This window comes from Chrysemys picta, chromosome 13 (genome assembly GCF_011386835.1).
Source record: "Chrysemys picta bellii isolate R12L10 chromosome 13, ASM1138683v2, whole genome shotgun sequence".
NCBI classification, from domain to species: Eukaryota; Metazoa; Chordata; order Testudines; family Emydidae; genus Chrysemys; species Chrysemys picta.
The window spans coordinates 21,906,282-21,922,656 of NC_088803.1; the positions used below are offsets into that span (position 1 = coordinate 21,906,282).

General features: G+C 50.7%; 1 protein-coding gene and 1 pseudogene across 1 annotated transcript; one reads left to right on the forward strand and one right to left on the reverse strand.

The window, feature by feature from the left end:
* The first annotated feature begins 1,672 nt into the window (after window positions 1-1,672).
* On the forward strand, window positions 1,673-2,633 carry LOC135975487 (olfactory receptor 10A7-like; annotated as a pseudogene).
* A 2,427-nt stretch (window positions 2,634-5,060) lies between these two features.
* Window positions 5,061-7,350, reverse strand: LOC135975486 (myb/SANT-like DNA-binding domain-containing protein 2). Its single transcript, XM_065566537.1, has 2 exons — window positions 6,801-7,350; window positions 5,061-5,681 (listed from the first exon to the last, which is right to left on the reverse strand). The coding sequence occupies exons 1-2, from the start codon at window positions 7,348-7,350 to the stop codon at window positions 5,167-5,169; spliced, it is 1,065 nt and encodes a 354-aa protein (XP_065422609.1). The 3' UTR covers window positions 5,061-5,166.
* Between the last annotated feature and the right edge of the window lie 9,025 nt (window positions 7,351-16,375).

A 16,375-nucleotide genomic window follows, 5' to 3' on the forward strand; every position in this document is an offset into this window, starting at 1 on the left:
AACACCCGGTCATGTACCTCAGTCGGAAACTGTTTCCACGAGAGAAACTACGCGGTGATATAGAAGGAGGCCCTGGCAGTAAAATGGGCCTGTGACGCCTTGTGGTACTACATCATGGGGTCCCCGCTCATACTGGTCACCGACCATGCCGCGCTACAGTGGTTGGCCAGAATGAAAAATAACAATATGAGGCTAACGCGTTGGTACCTGGCACTACAGCCCTATGCTTATACTGGCCGCAATAGGGCCGGTAAGGACCACGCAAATGCTGACTTGTTGTCCCGCCTGGGAGAGTTGGATGGGTCTGGCCCCGATGGACGGGAGTCAGCATTGGGGGGGCGGTATAGCGAGGCGGTGGAATACCCCACAGCCCCGCGGAGGGACGAGCCTCCCATAGCACCAACGTGGGTGGAACCAGTAGGTCCTGCGCCCGCCCCCCAGAGGTCATGGCGCAGGACAGGAAGTAGAAAAGCCCTGCTGCAGAGCTCACATGAAAGCCAGCCACCAGAGAGGCCAGATGCCTGTGGCCTAGCTCCGGGTTGGGAAACGCCGGCAGGCTGCGGCCGACCCAAGGACTGGCCGTGCCAGCCATGCCTACCCCTCGCCAGCTACCCCGAGGAGCAGCCGAGCCTACCCCTCGCCAGCTACCCCGAGGAACAGCCAAGCCTACCCTTCGCTAGTTACCCGGAGGAGGAACCGATGGTGCTGGAAACCGCCAAGGACACCGGCCAGACCCAGGTACCTTACAAGGGGGAGTCCAGAAGTAGCCCAGGGGCAACCAACCCTAGCCTGGCCACAGCAGGGCCAGAACCAATGTCAGTGTGTTGTGGTCAGGATCCCCAATGACACAGCAGCGAGTCTTCTGCCACTGTTAGGGCCCCAGGCTGGAGCGGGTGGGCCTGCCTCCCCCCTGCCACCCCCCTCATGGGTGGCAGTCTCCCCCTCGCACCAGACACTCAGAAGCCTGAGCTCCTGACTGTTTGTATGCTGCCCCGCCCTGACCTAGGGCCTGGGCTCACACTGAACTATTGGCTCAGCCCCTGCTCAAGGGCCTGAGCTAATGACTGTTTGTTTACTGGCCAGCCCTGACCCAGGGCTTGGACCCATAGCAAACTATTGTAAGGCGGTGGGATACCCCACAGCGCCGCGGCGGGATAAGCCTCGGCCGAGCCCTTCTACAGGGCCTGATAATCACCTCACAATGAATGAAGATGTCTAGTTACACCAACAAAGTATAAAAAATAGACCATTTCATGACATAGGCCAAGAATTAACGTCTGGGGAAACAAGGTGGGTGACCAATTTTATTGGAACAATAAAAAATGTTACCTCACCTAGCTTGTCTCTGTAATATCCGGCTACCAACATGGCTACAACACCACTGTCTTGGGAAAACATTTCCCACATATATGATATTGTACAAAGGCCTTTAAGGGAGCTGAATATTTTTCTAGAGCTTCTGGTATTGGCTACTCTTTAAGACAGGACTCTAGATTAGAGGAATCACTGCTCTTCTTGGGTGTGTCAATACCTGTGTTCCTGACCGAGACTCACAGGGCCAAGTTACGTGGCCCTAGAAGACTTTCATGTAATTAGAAAGTTTCCTCCATTCATTGTCTAATAGCAGAGGAAACTATTCCACTGTTTGGTGCTTTTCTTCCTAGTGGTACAGCTCATGGAGAAAGCAGAAGGGGGAAATCAAACGCCTGTAACAGAATTCATCCTCCTGGGATTCGGGAATCAACCTGGGCTGCAGATTCTTCTCTTCCTGCTGTTTCTAGTGATCTACATTGTGACCATGGCTGGGAACCTCCCCATCTTTGCACTAGTTGTGGCTGATCAGCACCTTCACACCCCCATGTACTTCTTCCTAGGGAACTTAACCTGCTTGGAGACCTGCTACACCTCCACCATCCTGCCCAGGCTGCTGGCCAGTCTCCTGACTGGGGACAGAACCATTTCTGTGGAGGGCTGAATCACAAAATTGGCTTTATTTGGTTTTCTAGCAACTACAGAATGTTATCTCTTGTCAGTGATGTCTTACGATTGGTATTTAGCCATATGCAAACTGCTGCACTATGGAGTCCTTATGAACAGCCAGCTGTGCCTCCAGCTAGCAGCTGGGTCTTGGATAAGTGGATTTCTATCTAGTGTAAAATTAATGTGTCTCATGTCAGAGTTAATTTTCTGTGGCCCCAATGAAATGGACCACTTCTTCTGTGATCTCACCCCAATGCTAAAACTCTCATGCAGTGACACCAGCCAGATCACTCAGGTTATTTATACAGTTTCCTTCCTAAATGCATTTCCCCCATTTCTATTAACCTTGATGTCCTATGTTTGTGTCATCAGCACCATCCTGAGAATCCCTTCCACCAGCGGGAGGCAAAAGGCCTTTTCCACCTGCTCCTCTCACCTCATCGTGGTGACAATCTTCTATAGGACCATAATGATTGTCTATATGCTACCGAAATCCAGCACCCTGAGAGCCCTGAACAAAGTGTTCTCTGTCTGCTACACAGTCCTGACTCCCCTGGCCAATCCGCTCATCTACAGCCTGAGAAACAGAGGTCAAGGAGGCCCTGAGAAATGCTGTCAGGAGATCTGTGACCCTTAGAAGGCTTTCAGATTAGTTGACTGAAATGAGGACCAGTCAATCAGGTTTCTCTTGTCAAAGAAGCAGGGTCCAAGTGGTCCCTGATACCGAAGTGCTGTATGAAAGACGTGTATGTGCATAAATATATTTGAAAATTATAGAGATGGTTGGAAAATGATTTTGGGGGTTATTTTTGGCAGAATCTTTTGACTTTTCATCAAAGAACTGAAAACCATGAAAATGAAAAAAGTTTTGTTTTTTGGCAGGCGAAATCCAAAAACTTTCAGTTGGAAGTTGGAAAAAATGGTTTTGTTGTTTGTTTTTCCGTTTTCTGTCAAAAAAAAAAAGTCAGTATCTCTGAGGGAAGCAGCCATTTTTCATGAAATAGTTTGTTTAGTCAAATCCCTATTTTTGTTGAAATAAGCTTTGACTAAAAAGTTTTCACCAGCTCTAGTAAACAGTAAGTGAATGGATGAGGAGCTGGTCGATGGTGCTCAAGAATATGTATCATTGTTTTTGTAGGACCAAAAAAAATTATTGTTGCACACTGCAAATTGGCTTGCTTCGTTGAGTTCTTTATTTGGAGTTTTTAACAATCCCCATCTCAGTCCCATTGGAGACTCTGCATGGTTTATGATTTATTTCTTATTCTTAGGGTATGTCTACACTACGGGATTAATCCGAATTTAGATAATTCGGATTTGAGAAACAGGTTGTATAAAGTCGAAATGAATGCGGCCACACTAGCACATTAATTCGGTGGTGTGCGTCCAAGTACTGGGGCTAGCGTCGATTTCTGCACCGTTGCACTGTGGGTAGCAATTCCATAGCTATCCCATAGTTCCCGCAGTCTCCCGCGCCCATTGGGATTGTGGGTTAAGATCCCAGTGCCTGATGGGACAAAAAACATCGTCGCAGGTGGTTCTGGGTACAGCCTCACTTCCTCCCTCCCTCCCTCCCTCCCTGCATGAAAGCAACGGACGGCAGACAACCATTTTCGCGCCTTTTTTCCTGGGTGGGTGAACACTGCAGACTCCATACCACGGCAAGCATGGAGCCCGCTGAGGTCAAGACAGCACTCATGAATATTGTAAACACCTCGCGCGTTCTCGTGGAGTTTATGCTGAGCCAGGACCAGAAAAACGAGGAGAGGAGGCAGCGGCAGCGCAGCGACAAGCATGATGAGGACATGGACACGGACACGGATACAGAATTCAGTGAAACCACAGGCCCCGGTGCTTTGGAGATCATGTTGTTAATGGGGCAGATTCTAAACATGGAACGCCGATTCTGGGCAAGGGAAACAAGCACAGACTGGTGGGACCGCATAGTGTTGCAGGTCTGGGACGATTCCCAGTGGCTGCGGAACTTTCGCATGCGTAAGGGCACTTTCATGGAACTTTGTGACTTGCTGTCCCCTGCCTTGAAACGCCAGAATACCAAGATGAGAGCAGCCCTCACAGTTGAGAAGCGCGTGGCGATAGCCCTGTGGAAGCTTGCAACGCCAGACAGCTACCGGTCAGTCGGGAATCAATTTGGAGTGGGAAAATCTACTGTGGGGGCTGCTGTGATGCAAGTAGCCAAAGCAATCACTCAGGTGCTGCTACGAAAGTTTGTGACTCTGGGAAATGTGCAGGCCATAGTGGATGGCTTTGCTGCAATGGGATTCCCTAACTGTGGTGGGGCGATAGACGGAACCCATATCCCTATCTTGGCACCGGAGCACCAAGCCACCGAGTACATAAACCGCAAGGGGTACTTTTCAATGGTGCTGCAAGCACTTGTGGATCACAAGGGACGTTTCACCAACATCAATGCGGGCTGGGCGGGAAGGGTTCATGACGCTCGCGTCTTCAGGAACACAACTCTGTTTAAAGGGCTGCAGCAAGGGACTTACTTTCCGGACCAGAAAATAACCGTTGGGGATGTTGAAATGCCCATAGTTATTCTTGGGGACCCAGCCTACCCCTTAATGCCATGGCTCATGAAGCCATACACAGGCAGCCTGGACAGGAGTCAGGAGCTGTTTAACTACAGGCTAAGCAAGTGCAGAATGGTGGTAGAATGTGCATTTGGCCGTTTAAAAGGCCGCTGGAGATCATTATTGACTCGCTCTGACCTCAGCCAAAGAAATCTCCCCATTGTTATTTCTGCTTGCTGTGTGCTCCACAATCTCTGTGAAAGTAAGGGGGAGACCTTTATGGCAGGGTGGGAGGCTGAGGCAAATCGCCTGGCTGCTGATTACGCGCAGCCAGACACCAGGGCGATTAGAAGAGCACACCATGAAGCGGTGTGCATCAGAGAAGCTTTAAAAACCAGTTTCATGGCTGGCCAGGCTACAGTGTGAAATATCTGTTTGTTTCTCCTTCATGAAAACCCGCCCCCTTTATTGACTGATTTTCTGTAAGGAACCCACCCTCCCCCTTCCCCCAGCTTTCTTTCAAACCAAATAAAGTCACTATCATTTAAAAATCATTTATTCTTTATTAATAGATTAGAAAAAGAGGGAGGGAACCCGGGTGGTATTTGGGAGGAGGATTACTGGGAAGGAAAAAGCCACAAAGAAAAGGTTAAAAAAATGACAGCCTTTTGCTTGGGCTGTCTACTGGGGTGGAATGGGAAGGTGTACGGAGCCTCCCCCCCCGCGTTCTTACACGTCTGGGTGAGGAGGATACGGAACATGGGGAGGGGGGAGGGTGGAACAGGGGCTGAAGCGGCAGTCTGTTTTCCAGCAGCCGTTCCTGAACCTCCACCAGACGCTGGAGCAGCCCCAGCGTTGCTTCCTTCATCCTCTGGTCTTCCTGACGCCACCTCTCATCTCGAGCGTCTCTCCTCTCCTCACGTTGGTCTCTCCTCTCCTCACGTTGGTCCCTCATGTCCTCACGTTGGTCCCTCCTCTCCTCACGTTCACTGACTTCTTTCCTATACTTTGAAACTGTTTCCTTCCACTCATTCAGATGAGCTCTGTCACTCCTGCTGGATTGCATAATTTCAGAAAACATCTCTTCTCGCGTCTTCTTCTTACGACGCCTTATCTGTGATAACCTTCGGGATGGAGGAGGGAGGCTTGAGGAATTTGCAGCTGCTGTAGGGAGGGGAAAAAAGAGAGAATTGTTTTAAAAGCTACATTTTGCAGAACAATGCTTATACTCTTTCACGGTGACCAACACTGTTCACATTACATAGCACATGTGATTTCTGTGCAAGGTCGCATTTTGCCTCTTAATGCTGAGTGCCTGTGGCTTTGCTGCTAGAGATCACAGGTCTGGGCAACAGAATTCTGCTTGCATGCGGCCATGGTAAGCCATTCTCTTACAGCTTCTGCGCCCTACTTTCCCACATACCAAGCATAGCTTGTAGAGTGCTGCAGAAGCCTGGCCAATCTCAGCCAGTTGGGGGGGGGGGGGAGTGTGGTGGGGCTTGTCTGGGCAAGTAGAGTGCTGCGGTTTTTCTGTTAACATTCATCAGCACCAGAAAACAAACTAACCACGGTACCCCTCCCCCCCACCGCGTGGCTGGTATCAGGGAAGATCCCTACAGGCACCAAACTAATCCCCCCCCCACCGCCGCCCCCCCCCCTCGCCATGAATTCTCTGGGATGATCACAGTACGCCTCCCCCCACCGCGTGGCTGGTAACAGGGAAGATCCCTGCTAGCCAAACGAGAAAAACTCAGGGCCAATTTCCCATCTGCGCGTGGCTAACTGCAGGGAAGGATTTATTTTCCGCCACAGGCAAACAGCCCAGTAGGAACGGCCACCTCTGTCCCCTTAATTAAGTTCCCGTATTTCAACCAGGTTACCAGGAGTGATATCACTCTCCTGAGGATTACACAAGAAGATAAAGAACGGATGTTGCTTGAATGCCAGCAAACACCGGGACCATACGCTGCCAGGCTTTGTCAGGCAATGATACCAGATTACTTGCTGCAAGCATGGCGTGGTCAAGTGTCCTACCATGGAGGAGGGAATAAAGATGCACTGCCCAGAAACCTTCTGGCAAGGCTTTCGGAGTACCTCCAGGAGAGCTTCATTGAGATGTCCCTGGAGGATTTCCGCTCCATCCCCAGACACGTTAACAGACTTTTCCAATAGCTACAGACTTTTCCAGTAGCTGAACTGATCGCGAATGCAAAGTCAGGCAAAGTAATCATTAAAAACCGTTTGCTTTTAAAACAAGTTTTATATTTTAAAAGGTAAACTCACCTGAGGTGCCTTCCATGGGGTCAGAGTCTTGGGTACTGGCTTGGGAGGCTTGGGAGGCTTGGGAGGGTACTTCAGTCAGGGTGATAAAAAGATCCTGGCTGTTGGGGAGAATGGAGTGCTGTGTGCTCTCTGCAAGCTCATCCTCCTCCTCCTCCTCCTCCTCTACCCCATCGGCAGAATCCTCAGGCGTCGAGACTATCCCCGACCCAGAATCCACGAACACAGGTGGGTTAGTGGTGGCAGCCCCCCCTAGAATTGCATGCAGCTCGGCGTAGTAGCGGCATGTCCGCGGCTCTGACCCGGAGCGACCGTTTGCCTCCTTTGTTTTCTGATAGGCTTGTCTGAGTTCCTTGACTTTCACGCGGCACTGATCTGAGTCCCTATTGTGGCCTCTCTCCATCATGCCCTTGGAGATTTTTTCAAAAATTTTTGCATTTCGTCTTTTAGAACGAAGTTCTGCAAGCACTGAATCCTCTCCCCATACAGCGATCAGATCCAGTACCTCCCTCACGGTCCATGCTGGTGCTCTTTTTCGATTATCAGCCTGCATGGTTACCTGTGCTGATGAGGTATCTGTGGTCACCTGTGCTCTCCACGCTGTGCAAACAGGAAATGAAATTCAAATGTTCGCGGGGCTTTTCCTGTCTACCTGGCCAGTGCATCCGAGTTCAGATTGCTGTCCAGAGCGGTCACAATGATGCACTGTGGGATAGCTCCCGGAGGCCAATACCATCGAATTGCGGCCACACTAACCCTAATTCGAATTGTTAAAATCGATTTTGGCACTACTCCGCTCGTTGGGGTGGAGTACAGAAATCGATTTAAAGGGCCCTTTACATCGAATTAACTAGCGTCGTTGTGTGGACGGTTACAGGGTTAATTCGAATTAAAGCTGATAAATCCGAATTAAAGTCGTAGTGTAGACCAGGCCTTAGTCACACTGCTGGGTGCTTGCTTCTTTCCAGAGAGCAGAGAATCCTAGATTCCTAGAAGTGTAGGACTAGAAAAGACCTTGAGAGGTCATCTGCAATCATGGCAGGACTAAGTATTATCTAGACCGTCCCTGACAGGTGTTTGTCTAACCTGTTCTTAAAACCCCCAAGGATGAAGATTCCATAACTGTCCTAGGCAATTTGTTCCAGTGCTTAACCACCCGGATAGGAAGTTTTTCCTAATGTTCAACCTAAATCGCCCTTGCTGCAATTTAAGCCCATTGCTTCTTGTCCTTCTTCAGCATTTAAGGAGAACAATTTTTCTCCCTCCTCCTTGTAACAAGCTTTTATGTACTTGCAAACTGTGATCATGTCCCCTCTCAGTCTTCTCTTCTCCAGATTAAACAAACCCAATTTCTTCAATCTTCCCTCATAGGTCATGTTTTCTAGACCTTTCATCATTTTTGTTGCTCTTCTCTGGGCTTTCTCCAGTTTGTCCCCATCTTTCCTGCAATGTGGCACCCAGCACTGGCACAATACTCCAGCTGAGGCTTTTTCAGCGCGGCATAGAGCGGAAGAATTACTTCTCGTATCTTCCTTACAACACTCTTGCTAATACATCCCAGAATGATGTTTGTTTTTTTTGCATAGTGATCCACTATGACCCCCAAATTCCCTTCCGCAGTACTCCTTACTAGGCAATCATTTCCTATTTTGTATGTGTGCAATTGATTGTTCCCACCTAAGTGGATACTTTGCATTTGTCCTTATTGAATTTCATCCTATTTACTTCAGACCATTTCTCATTTGTCCAGATCATTTTGAATTTTATTCCTATCTTGCAAAGCACTTGCAACCCCTCCCAGCTTGGGAGAAGGACTGGCCTGTGCCCCAAGGAGATCAACGTGGTTTACACGGTGCCCCTTTCTACTCAGATGTGCAGAGACAGGAGAAAGAGGCGGCCCTGAACTCCCAACCCTGCCCCCTCCCCATGCAGACACCTTCTCTCCAGCGTGCAAGAGTCACACTTCCCCATTAATCCACTCTTCCGGGGGGGGGGGTGGAAACTCAGGGATTCATAGCTTTTAAGGTGAAAAAAGTCCATTCTGATCATTTTAGTCACAGCTGCTGCCCAGCAGAGGGCAGATCAGGCCAGCCAGGGATTCTTGACTCAGCGCCAGCGCACTGGGGGCTGGTGAAGGTCTCCTTTGTGGGAGCTCGGTAAAACTACCAGGCCCCACTCTCGATGTCTCTACGCCAGCCTGGTGTGGCTGTGAAGCCCCAGCAAGGGAAGAATGGGGGATTGGGGAGTGAGTTCACCCCGCACTCACCCCACAGCAGTGGGTCCTCTCCTGTGGGGCTGGGCTCAGCTCCCCGCTCCTGTACATTGGCTCTCCTCCCTAACAGATTTGCTGTGGGGCTCCTCTCACTGAGTGCGGCCAAGCCGTCCGACCACCCGAAGGGGATGAGGAGGAGGTTTAAGGAGGGGAAGGCGGGATGCTGATGCCAGGGTAAAAGGGTGAGGGGCCCTGTGTTTGTGGGGGTGTTTCTGGGTGAGCCCGGGGATGGGAGCAATGGAAGAAGGGAGAGGGGTTTGGTGCAGCCAGGAGTTGGGGGTATTTGGGCTGACGTGTAGGGTAGATGGACCTGGGTATTGGGGGCTGCAGAAGGGCCCTGGGTGGAGTAAGAGGTGGTAGAGGGCTGGGGTGAAGATAGAGGGAGGCTGTGCAGAGGGAAGTGATTGGGGTTGGTGGGGGATCGGGGTGTAGGGGTAATTTTCAGAGGTGGGCTTATTGGGGAATGGGGCTGGGGAGGGGGTGACCGGCAGCAGGGGAAGGTCTGGGTGTGGGGGTTTGCGGGGAGGCGACTGGCAGGGTGATGTTTCCTGGGGGCATTTATCTGGGGGGTTGTGCCACGGGGGTGGGTTTATGTGGGGAGAGGGGGGTTGGTGGAGTGGGAAGGTAGGATGGGTGGGGAGTGTTGCAAGAGGAGGTTTTGTGGGCTTTGGGTTTCTCTGGGGGGGTTGGAAGTGTTTATTTGGGCTTGGGGCAGGAGGGGGTTGGATGGGATTAAACAGGAGCACAGTGGGGGTGTCAAGGCTGCTTCCCCACTCTGAACTTTAGGGTACAGATGTGAGGGCCTGCATGAAAACTTCTAAGCTTAACTACCAGCTTAGATCTGGTCCGCAGCCACCACTCTCGATGCTAATTCCCTTCCCTGGGTAGCCTTGAGAGACTCTTCACCAATTCCCTGGTGAATACAGATCCAAACCCCTTGGATCTTAAAACAAGGAGAAATTAACCATCCCCCCTCCTCCCTTCCACCAACTCCTGGTGGATCAAGATCCAACCCCCTTGGATCTAAAACCAAGGAAAATCAATCAGGTTCTTAAAAAGAAGGCTTTTAATTAAAGAAAAAGGTAAAAATCATCTCTGTAAAATCAGGATGGAAAATAACTTTACAGGGTAATCAAATTTAAAGAGCCCAGAGGACCCCCCTCTAGCCTTAGGTTCAAAGTTACAGCAAACAGAGGTAAACACCCTAGTAAAAGGTACATTTACAAGTTGAGAAAACAAAGGTAAACTAACACGCCTTGCCTGGCTGTTTACTTACAAGTTTGAAATATGAGAGACTTGTTCAGAAAGCTATGGAGAGCCTGGATTGATGTCTGGTCCCTCTTAGTCCCAAGAGCGAACGACCCCCAAAACAAAGAGCACAAACAAAAGCCTTCCGCCCCCCCAAGATTTGAAAGTATCTTGTCCCCTTATTGGTCCTTTGGGTCAGGTGTCAGCCAGGTTACCTGAGCTTCTTAACCCTTTACAGGGAAAAGGATTTTGGAGTCTCTGGCCAGGAGGGATTTTATAGTACTGTACACAGGAGAGCTGCTACCCTTCCCTTTATAGTTATGACAGGGGGTTGGGTGGGAGGCTGAGAGGAAAGAGGTCGGGGACTATAGGAGGGGACTATAGGAGGGGGTTATTTGGGGATCTCTGTGGAAGGGACGGGAGGGAGTATGTTGGGTAAATTAATTTCTAGTTTGGAGACCATCCATGTATTTTCTGTCCCAATTAATTCTCTGTGATCCTGTGATAAATGAAGGGGGAGGGGACTCCCTTTTATGGACACCCAGCCAGCCAGTTAGCTATAAAGTCCCTCTTGGTTGCTGTTCTCTGCTAGCTTTACCAGTAAAGGGTTAAACAGTCTCCCTGGCTAGGTAAGAGAAAGGGAGTGGGCACCTGACCAAAAGAGGAAATGGGACGGCTAGAACTTTTTAAAATTGGGAAAAAATTCTCCTTTGTTGTTGTTGTTGTTGTTCTTTGGAGAGCGGAGACACAGAGCAGCAATGCTGTAAGCAGCTTGAAAACCAGGTATGAAAAAGCATCAATTCATACCTCGAACCTACATATAGTGTGGTACAAATCATCGGTAATTCCCGGCCAAGCCGAGGAAGGATTGGACCTGCTTCTTTGACTTCGGGACAGGCCAATTTTAGACAGCATTTACTTAAGCCTGTAGGGGATTGATAGTTCCTTGACCCACCTGGTGTCCAAGGTACGTTACCCTGTTTAGGCCTATCTGACATATTTTGGCCTTAAGGGTTAATCCTGCCTCCCTTATGCGCTGGAAGACAGCTTGGAGGTGCTCCAGGTGTTCTGCCCATGAATCTGAGAATATGGCCACATCATCAAGGTAGGCGACTGCAAATTCCCTAAATCCAGCCAGAAGGTTATCTACCAGTCTTTGGAAGGTGGTGGGTGCATTTTGCAGTCTGAAAGGGAGCACATTAAATTCATACAGCCCTACATGGGTGATGAAGGCTGACCTTTCCTTGGTGGGGTCATCTAGCGGCACTTGCCAGTACCCCTTAGTTAAGTCTAAGGTAGAGATGAACTGGGCACCTCCCAGTTTCTCCAATGGCTCATCCAATGTGTGGCATTGGATAGTTTTCTGGGCAAATTAAGGCATTTAGCTTATGGTAGTCCACACAAAAGCCGATTTCGCCATCTGGTTTGGGAACCAGAACCACTGGAAAGGTCCATACACTCTCAGAGGGGCAGATTACACCCATCTGTAACGTCTTTGATCTCCCTTTTTATTGCGGTTTTGGCTTGAGGAGCCATGCGTTAGGGTTGGGCTCTAATTGAGCGAGCATCACCTGTGTCAATGGAGTGCTACGCCCTTTCCGTCTGTCCTGGTGTGTTTGAAAACTTGGGCATGAAGCTGGTGCACAGCTCCTGGATTTACTGTTGCTGCTTACGGTCAAGGGTGATGGAGAGGCTCACCTCTTCTACATCACCATTGCTTTTTCCTTCATAGTAGACTCCTTCAGGCCACTCAGTGTCGACTCTCTCCTGGGTTGTAAACTGGAGAAACTTGATTTCTTGGGAATAAAAGGGCTTTAGAGAATTAACATGGTATACTTTAGGTTTTAGGGTAGGGTCTGGGAATGCTATGAGGTAATTAACAGCTCCCAGGAGCTCTCGGACCATAAATAGACCCTCCCACAACGCTTCCATCTTATTGGCCTGAAGCGCTTTCAGGACCATGACTTGGTCACCTACTCTGAAGGAACGCTCTCTGGCATGTTTATCATACCAGGCCTTTTGCTCCTGTTGAGCATCTTGTAGGTCTTTTCGAGCAAGGGCTAGAGAGTCTTTAAAAGTGTTTTGCAGGTTGGGGTTACAAAGTCCAAAATGTTAGTTCCTGGAGAAGATGTAACCCCCTTCCATTGCTGCTTCACCAACTGTAATGGCCCCTTAACTTCGTGGCCATAAATGTTCAAAGGAGCCAAAGAGGTCCATGAGCTCAGCAAGTTTTTCTCAGAAGGTCAGGACATACTCCACCACTGATTCTCTATCGGGAGTGGCCTTCCCCTCCCATTAGTCTCTCATCAGGTCTAGGGGCCCCCTTACCCTCCAGCCATATAACAGTTCAAAAGGCGAAAACCCAGTTGACTCCTGGGGTACTTCCCTGTACGCGAACAGCGGGTGAGGTAAGTACTTGTCCCAATCCTGCAGGTGCTGATTCATAAAGGTTTTCAGCATCATCTTTAATGTTCCGTTGAACCTTTCCACCAGCCCGTTAGACTGGGGGTGATATGCTGAGGCCCAGTTGTGCCGGACCCCACACTTCTGCCACAAGCACCGGAGCAGGGCTGACATGAAGTTGGACCCTTGATCTGTCAAGACTTCCTTGGGAACCCCACTCGGCTGAAAATGGTTAGCAGCGCATCTGCCACAGTGTTTGCTTCAAGGGTACTGCCTCGGGGTAGCAGGTGGTGAAATCTATCACCACCAGAATGTATTTCTTCCCCGACTGGGTCGTCTTGCTGAGAGGTCCCACTATGTCCATGGCCACCTTCTGGAAAGGCTCCTCTATGATGGGCAAAGGTCTCAAAGCCGCTTTCCCCTTGTCCCGGGCCTTCCCCACCCTCTGACAGGGGTTACAGGATCGGCAGTACTGTTGGACGGTAGTAAAGACTCCAGGCCAGTAAAAGTTCTGTAGCAGCCTTTGCCTGGTGCACCGGATTCCCTGGTGCCCTGCGAGAGGGATGTCATGGGCCAGGTACAGTAGCTTGCGGTGATACTTCTGGGGGACCACCAGCTGCCTCCTGCTCCCCCACGACTCCACTTCCCCTGGGGGGAGCCCATTCTCAGTACAGGAACCCCTTCTCCCACAGGAACCTCTCCTTAGCTTCCACAAGGAGGGATCTTTCTGCTACTTGGCCTGGAACTCAGCGGCTGGGGAAGGGATGGGGACCTGCTCCCTCTCACCACCTGCTCCCTCTCACCGGCTGGGTCTGAGGCCGCAGCCCCTCTGAGCTGTGTCCCTGGGTGCTCCCTCCCCTTCGGGGTGGAGTCCTGCACCTCAGGTAAGGTACCCTTCCCGAGGTCAGGGTGTAGTGCCCCTCACCAGCTCTGGCTCTGGGTCACAAGCAGGGCACCTTGGCCAGACCTCTAGGTCCCCCCTCATCAACACCTCATGGTGGTGCACCCCCACTCCTTGGGGCCCTCCTTGGCCCCCCCCATTTCAGATGGACCCTCAGCACAGGCACCTTGAATGGGGTCCTGCCCACCCCCATCAGGGTCAGGTAGGTGTTGGGCACCACCCGATCTGGGGCCACCACCTCAGGCCAGGCCAGCATCACCTCCGCTCCTGTATCCCAGTATCTATTGACCTTCCTCCCATCCACCTCCAGGGGAACAAGGCACTCACTCCGCAGGGACAGCCCTGCACCCACCCTGTAAACGGAGAACCTTGAGACCGGAGCATCCAGCCCCCCAGATGAGCTGGTCTGGGGCCCTCCTCCCTCCTGAGCAGTTGGAAAGCTGTCAGCCCCCCTTGCCTGGGAAGCCTGCCCCTCGTCCAGCTGGGTCCCTACCCAGTTAACCCGGTGTGGGTTCCATCTGCTTAGTCTGTCCTTGAGCTTGGGGCACTGGGTCCATATGTGGCCTCTCTGGCCACAGTGATAGCAGCTCATGTCCCGTTGGTCCCCTCAAGCTGGTTGGTTGGTCCTGACACCGGATGTTCCCCTTGGGAGGGGGTTCTCCATATTCCCCCTTTGGGAGGTCCCATGGTTGCTCTCTCTCTCCCTCATGGCGGGCCTGTTCCTTTGGGACTCCTCCCTGCCACCCCTTGACTGGCTCTTCACAAACTCATCAGCCAGCTGCCCTGCGCATCACGGGTTCTCTGGCTTTTTGTCCTCCAACCTGAGGCTATGGTTGGATGGGCACTGCTCATACAGTTGCTCCAGTACAATCAGTTTAACCAGGTCCTCCTTCATCTGGGCCCCATCTGCCCACTTGTGGGCATATCCCTCTATGCAGTGGCCAGTTGCAGATATGAGACCTCAGGGGTTTTATACTGACTCGGGAATCTTTCCCGGTACATCTCATGAGTCTTTTTTTTTTTTAAATGGAGATATCCTATTTCCTAAAACTGGAAGGGACCTTGAAAGGTCATCGAGTCCAGCCCCCTGCATTCATTAGCAGGACCAAGTACTGATTTTGCCCAGATCCCTAAGTTGGCCCCTTCAAGGATTGGGCTCACAACCCTGGGTTTAGCAGGCCAATACTCAAACCACTGAGCTATCCCTCCCCCCCAAAATTGTGTAGCAGGGCCTTTTTGAATAGTTCGTAGTCCCCTCTCTCCGCCCCTTCCATTCGGCTGTACATCGCCACGGCTTTGGGGTCCAGTAAGGAGGTGAGAAACTGGAGCCTGTCTGCTGGGTCAACCTGGTGCAGCTCGCAGGCCATCTCAAAGGCAATCAGGAATTCATCTATGTCCTCCCCTTCCTTATGCTGGACCAGGAAGCGCTTATCAAAGCTCCATGATGTCGTGGGTCCTCCCTCACTCACCACAGTGGGGGGGGGCTCTCTGCTCCTCAGCCTCACCAACTCCAGTTCATGCTGACGCTGTTTCTCCTTCTCCTCCAGTTCATGCTGACGCTGCTTTTCCCATTCTTCACAATCCTCCTGCAGTTCCTGCTGCCTCAGCTCCAACTCTCTCATTTTTAGCTCTCTCTCCCATTCCAGCCGCCTCAGCTCCAGGGATGGGAAGCTCCACTGGGAGGATCCCCTGCTGGCTGCAGGGGTCACGGTGCCCTCGGTATTCACTGGGCTCCTCCCAGCCCCTCCCCTAGGTATAGGAAGGAGGGGTCTCAGGATGCCTTCAGCAGCCGGCTGACCACTCCCAGCTGGGACAGACCCTGGTGCCCGCCTAGCATCTGCCAGGCTGATTCCCCCATAGACAGGGATCGGTTCCTCTGAGCGCTCTCTCTCCTCCAGCTGGGCAATCAGCTGTTCTTTGGTGAGCTTCCCAATGCGCAGCCCCCTCTGCCTGCACAGCTCCACCAGGTCGCTCTTAAGGCGCTTATTATACATCCTCCTGCTGGCCACTCGCAGGCCTGTTTGCTGCTTTCCAGGAGGAACCCCTGGTGTGTCAGCCCTTCTCCAGGTCACCACCTGTGACATTATGAGTGTAATATAATATTTCATTGGAAGGTGACAGGGTCAGAAAGAGTTAATTAACTCACAGACTGACCTGACCCATGGCCGAACTTTAGAGACTGGTTAGGAAGATATGTAAATGAATAGAGCTTTGAAATGCAGGCCTGTATTGTTAGAGGTAGAAGGGTAGATGTTTGCTTAGGTCTTGTGATATAAGCAAACAAGTCTTGTCTATTGCTATAGCTTTGATTCAAAGATCAAAAAAGGAATAGTAACATTTAGGAAGACACTTGAGTAAATTAGTATTATTGTCTCTAGGTCTCTTTGAAGGTTGTGGTAACCTGTATCTGAACTGTTTAATGGATTAATTACCCTGAGCTAATTGCCAGGATGTTTGGGAGAAGGAGAATTAAGCCTATTGTTTTCTCAGGCCAAAAGGCTGCTGAAAATGTATAAGAACCTTGGGACATGATCCTACTTCATCTCAGATCTGATTTGGGTTTCAAGAGGGGGAAACCTTAAGCCACAAGGATTGAGATCCACAGTCACTGACTGGAGTCACCCTGAATATAGACATTGGACTATAACCTATGAACTATTTCTAAAAGGACTTTTGGCAACTACAAGCTCATCTCTACTATGTATCTGAACCTCAAGAATTGAATTCAAGTCTGTATGTATATTGATCTTTTAA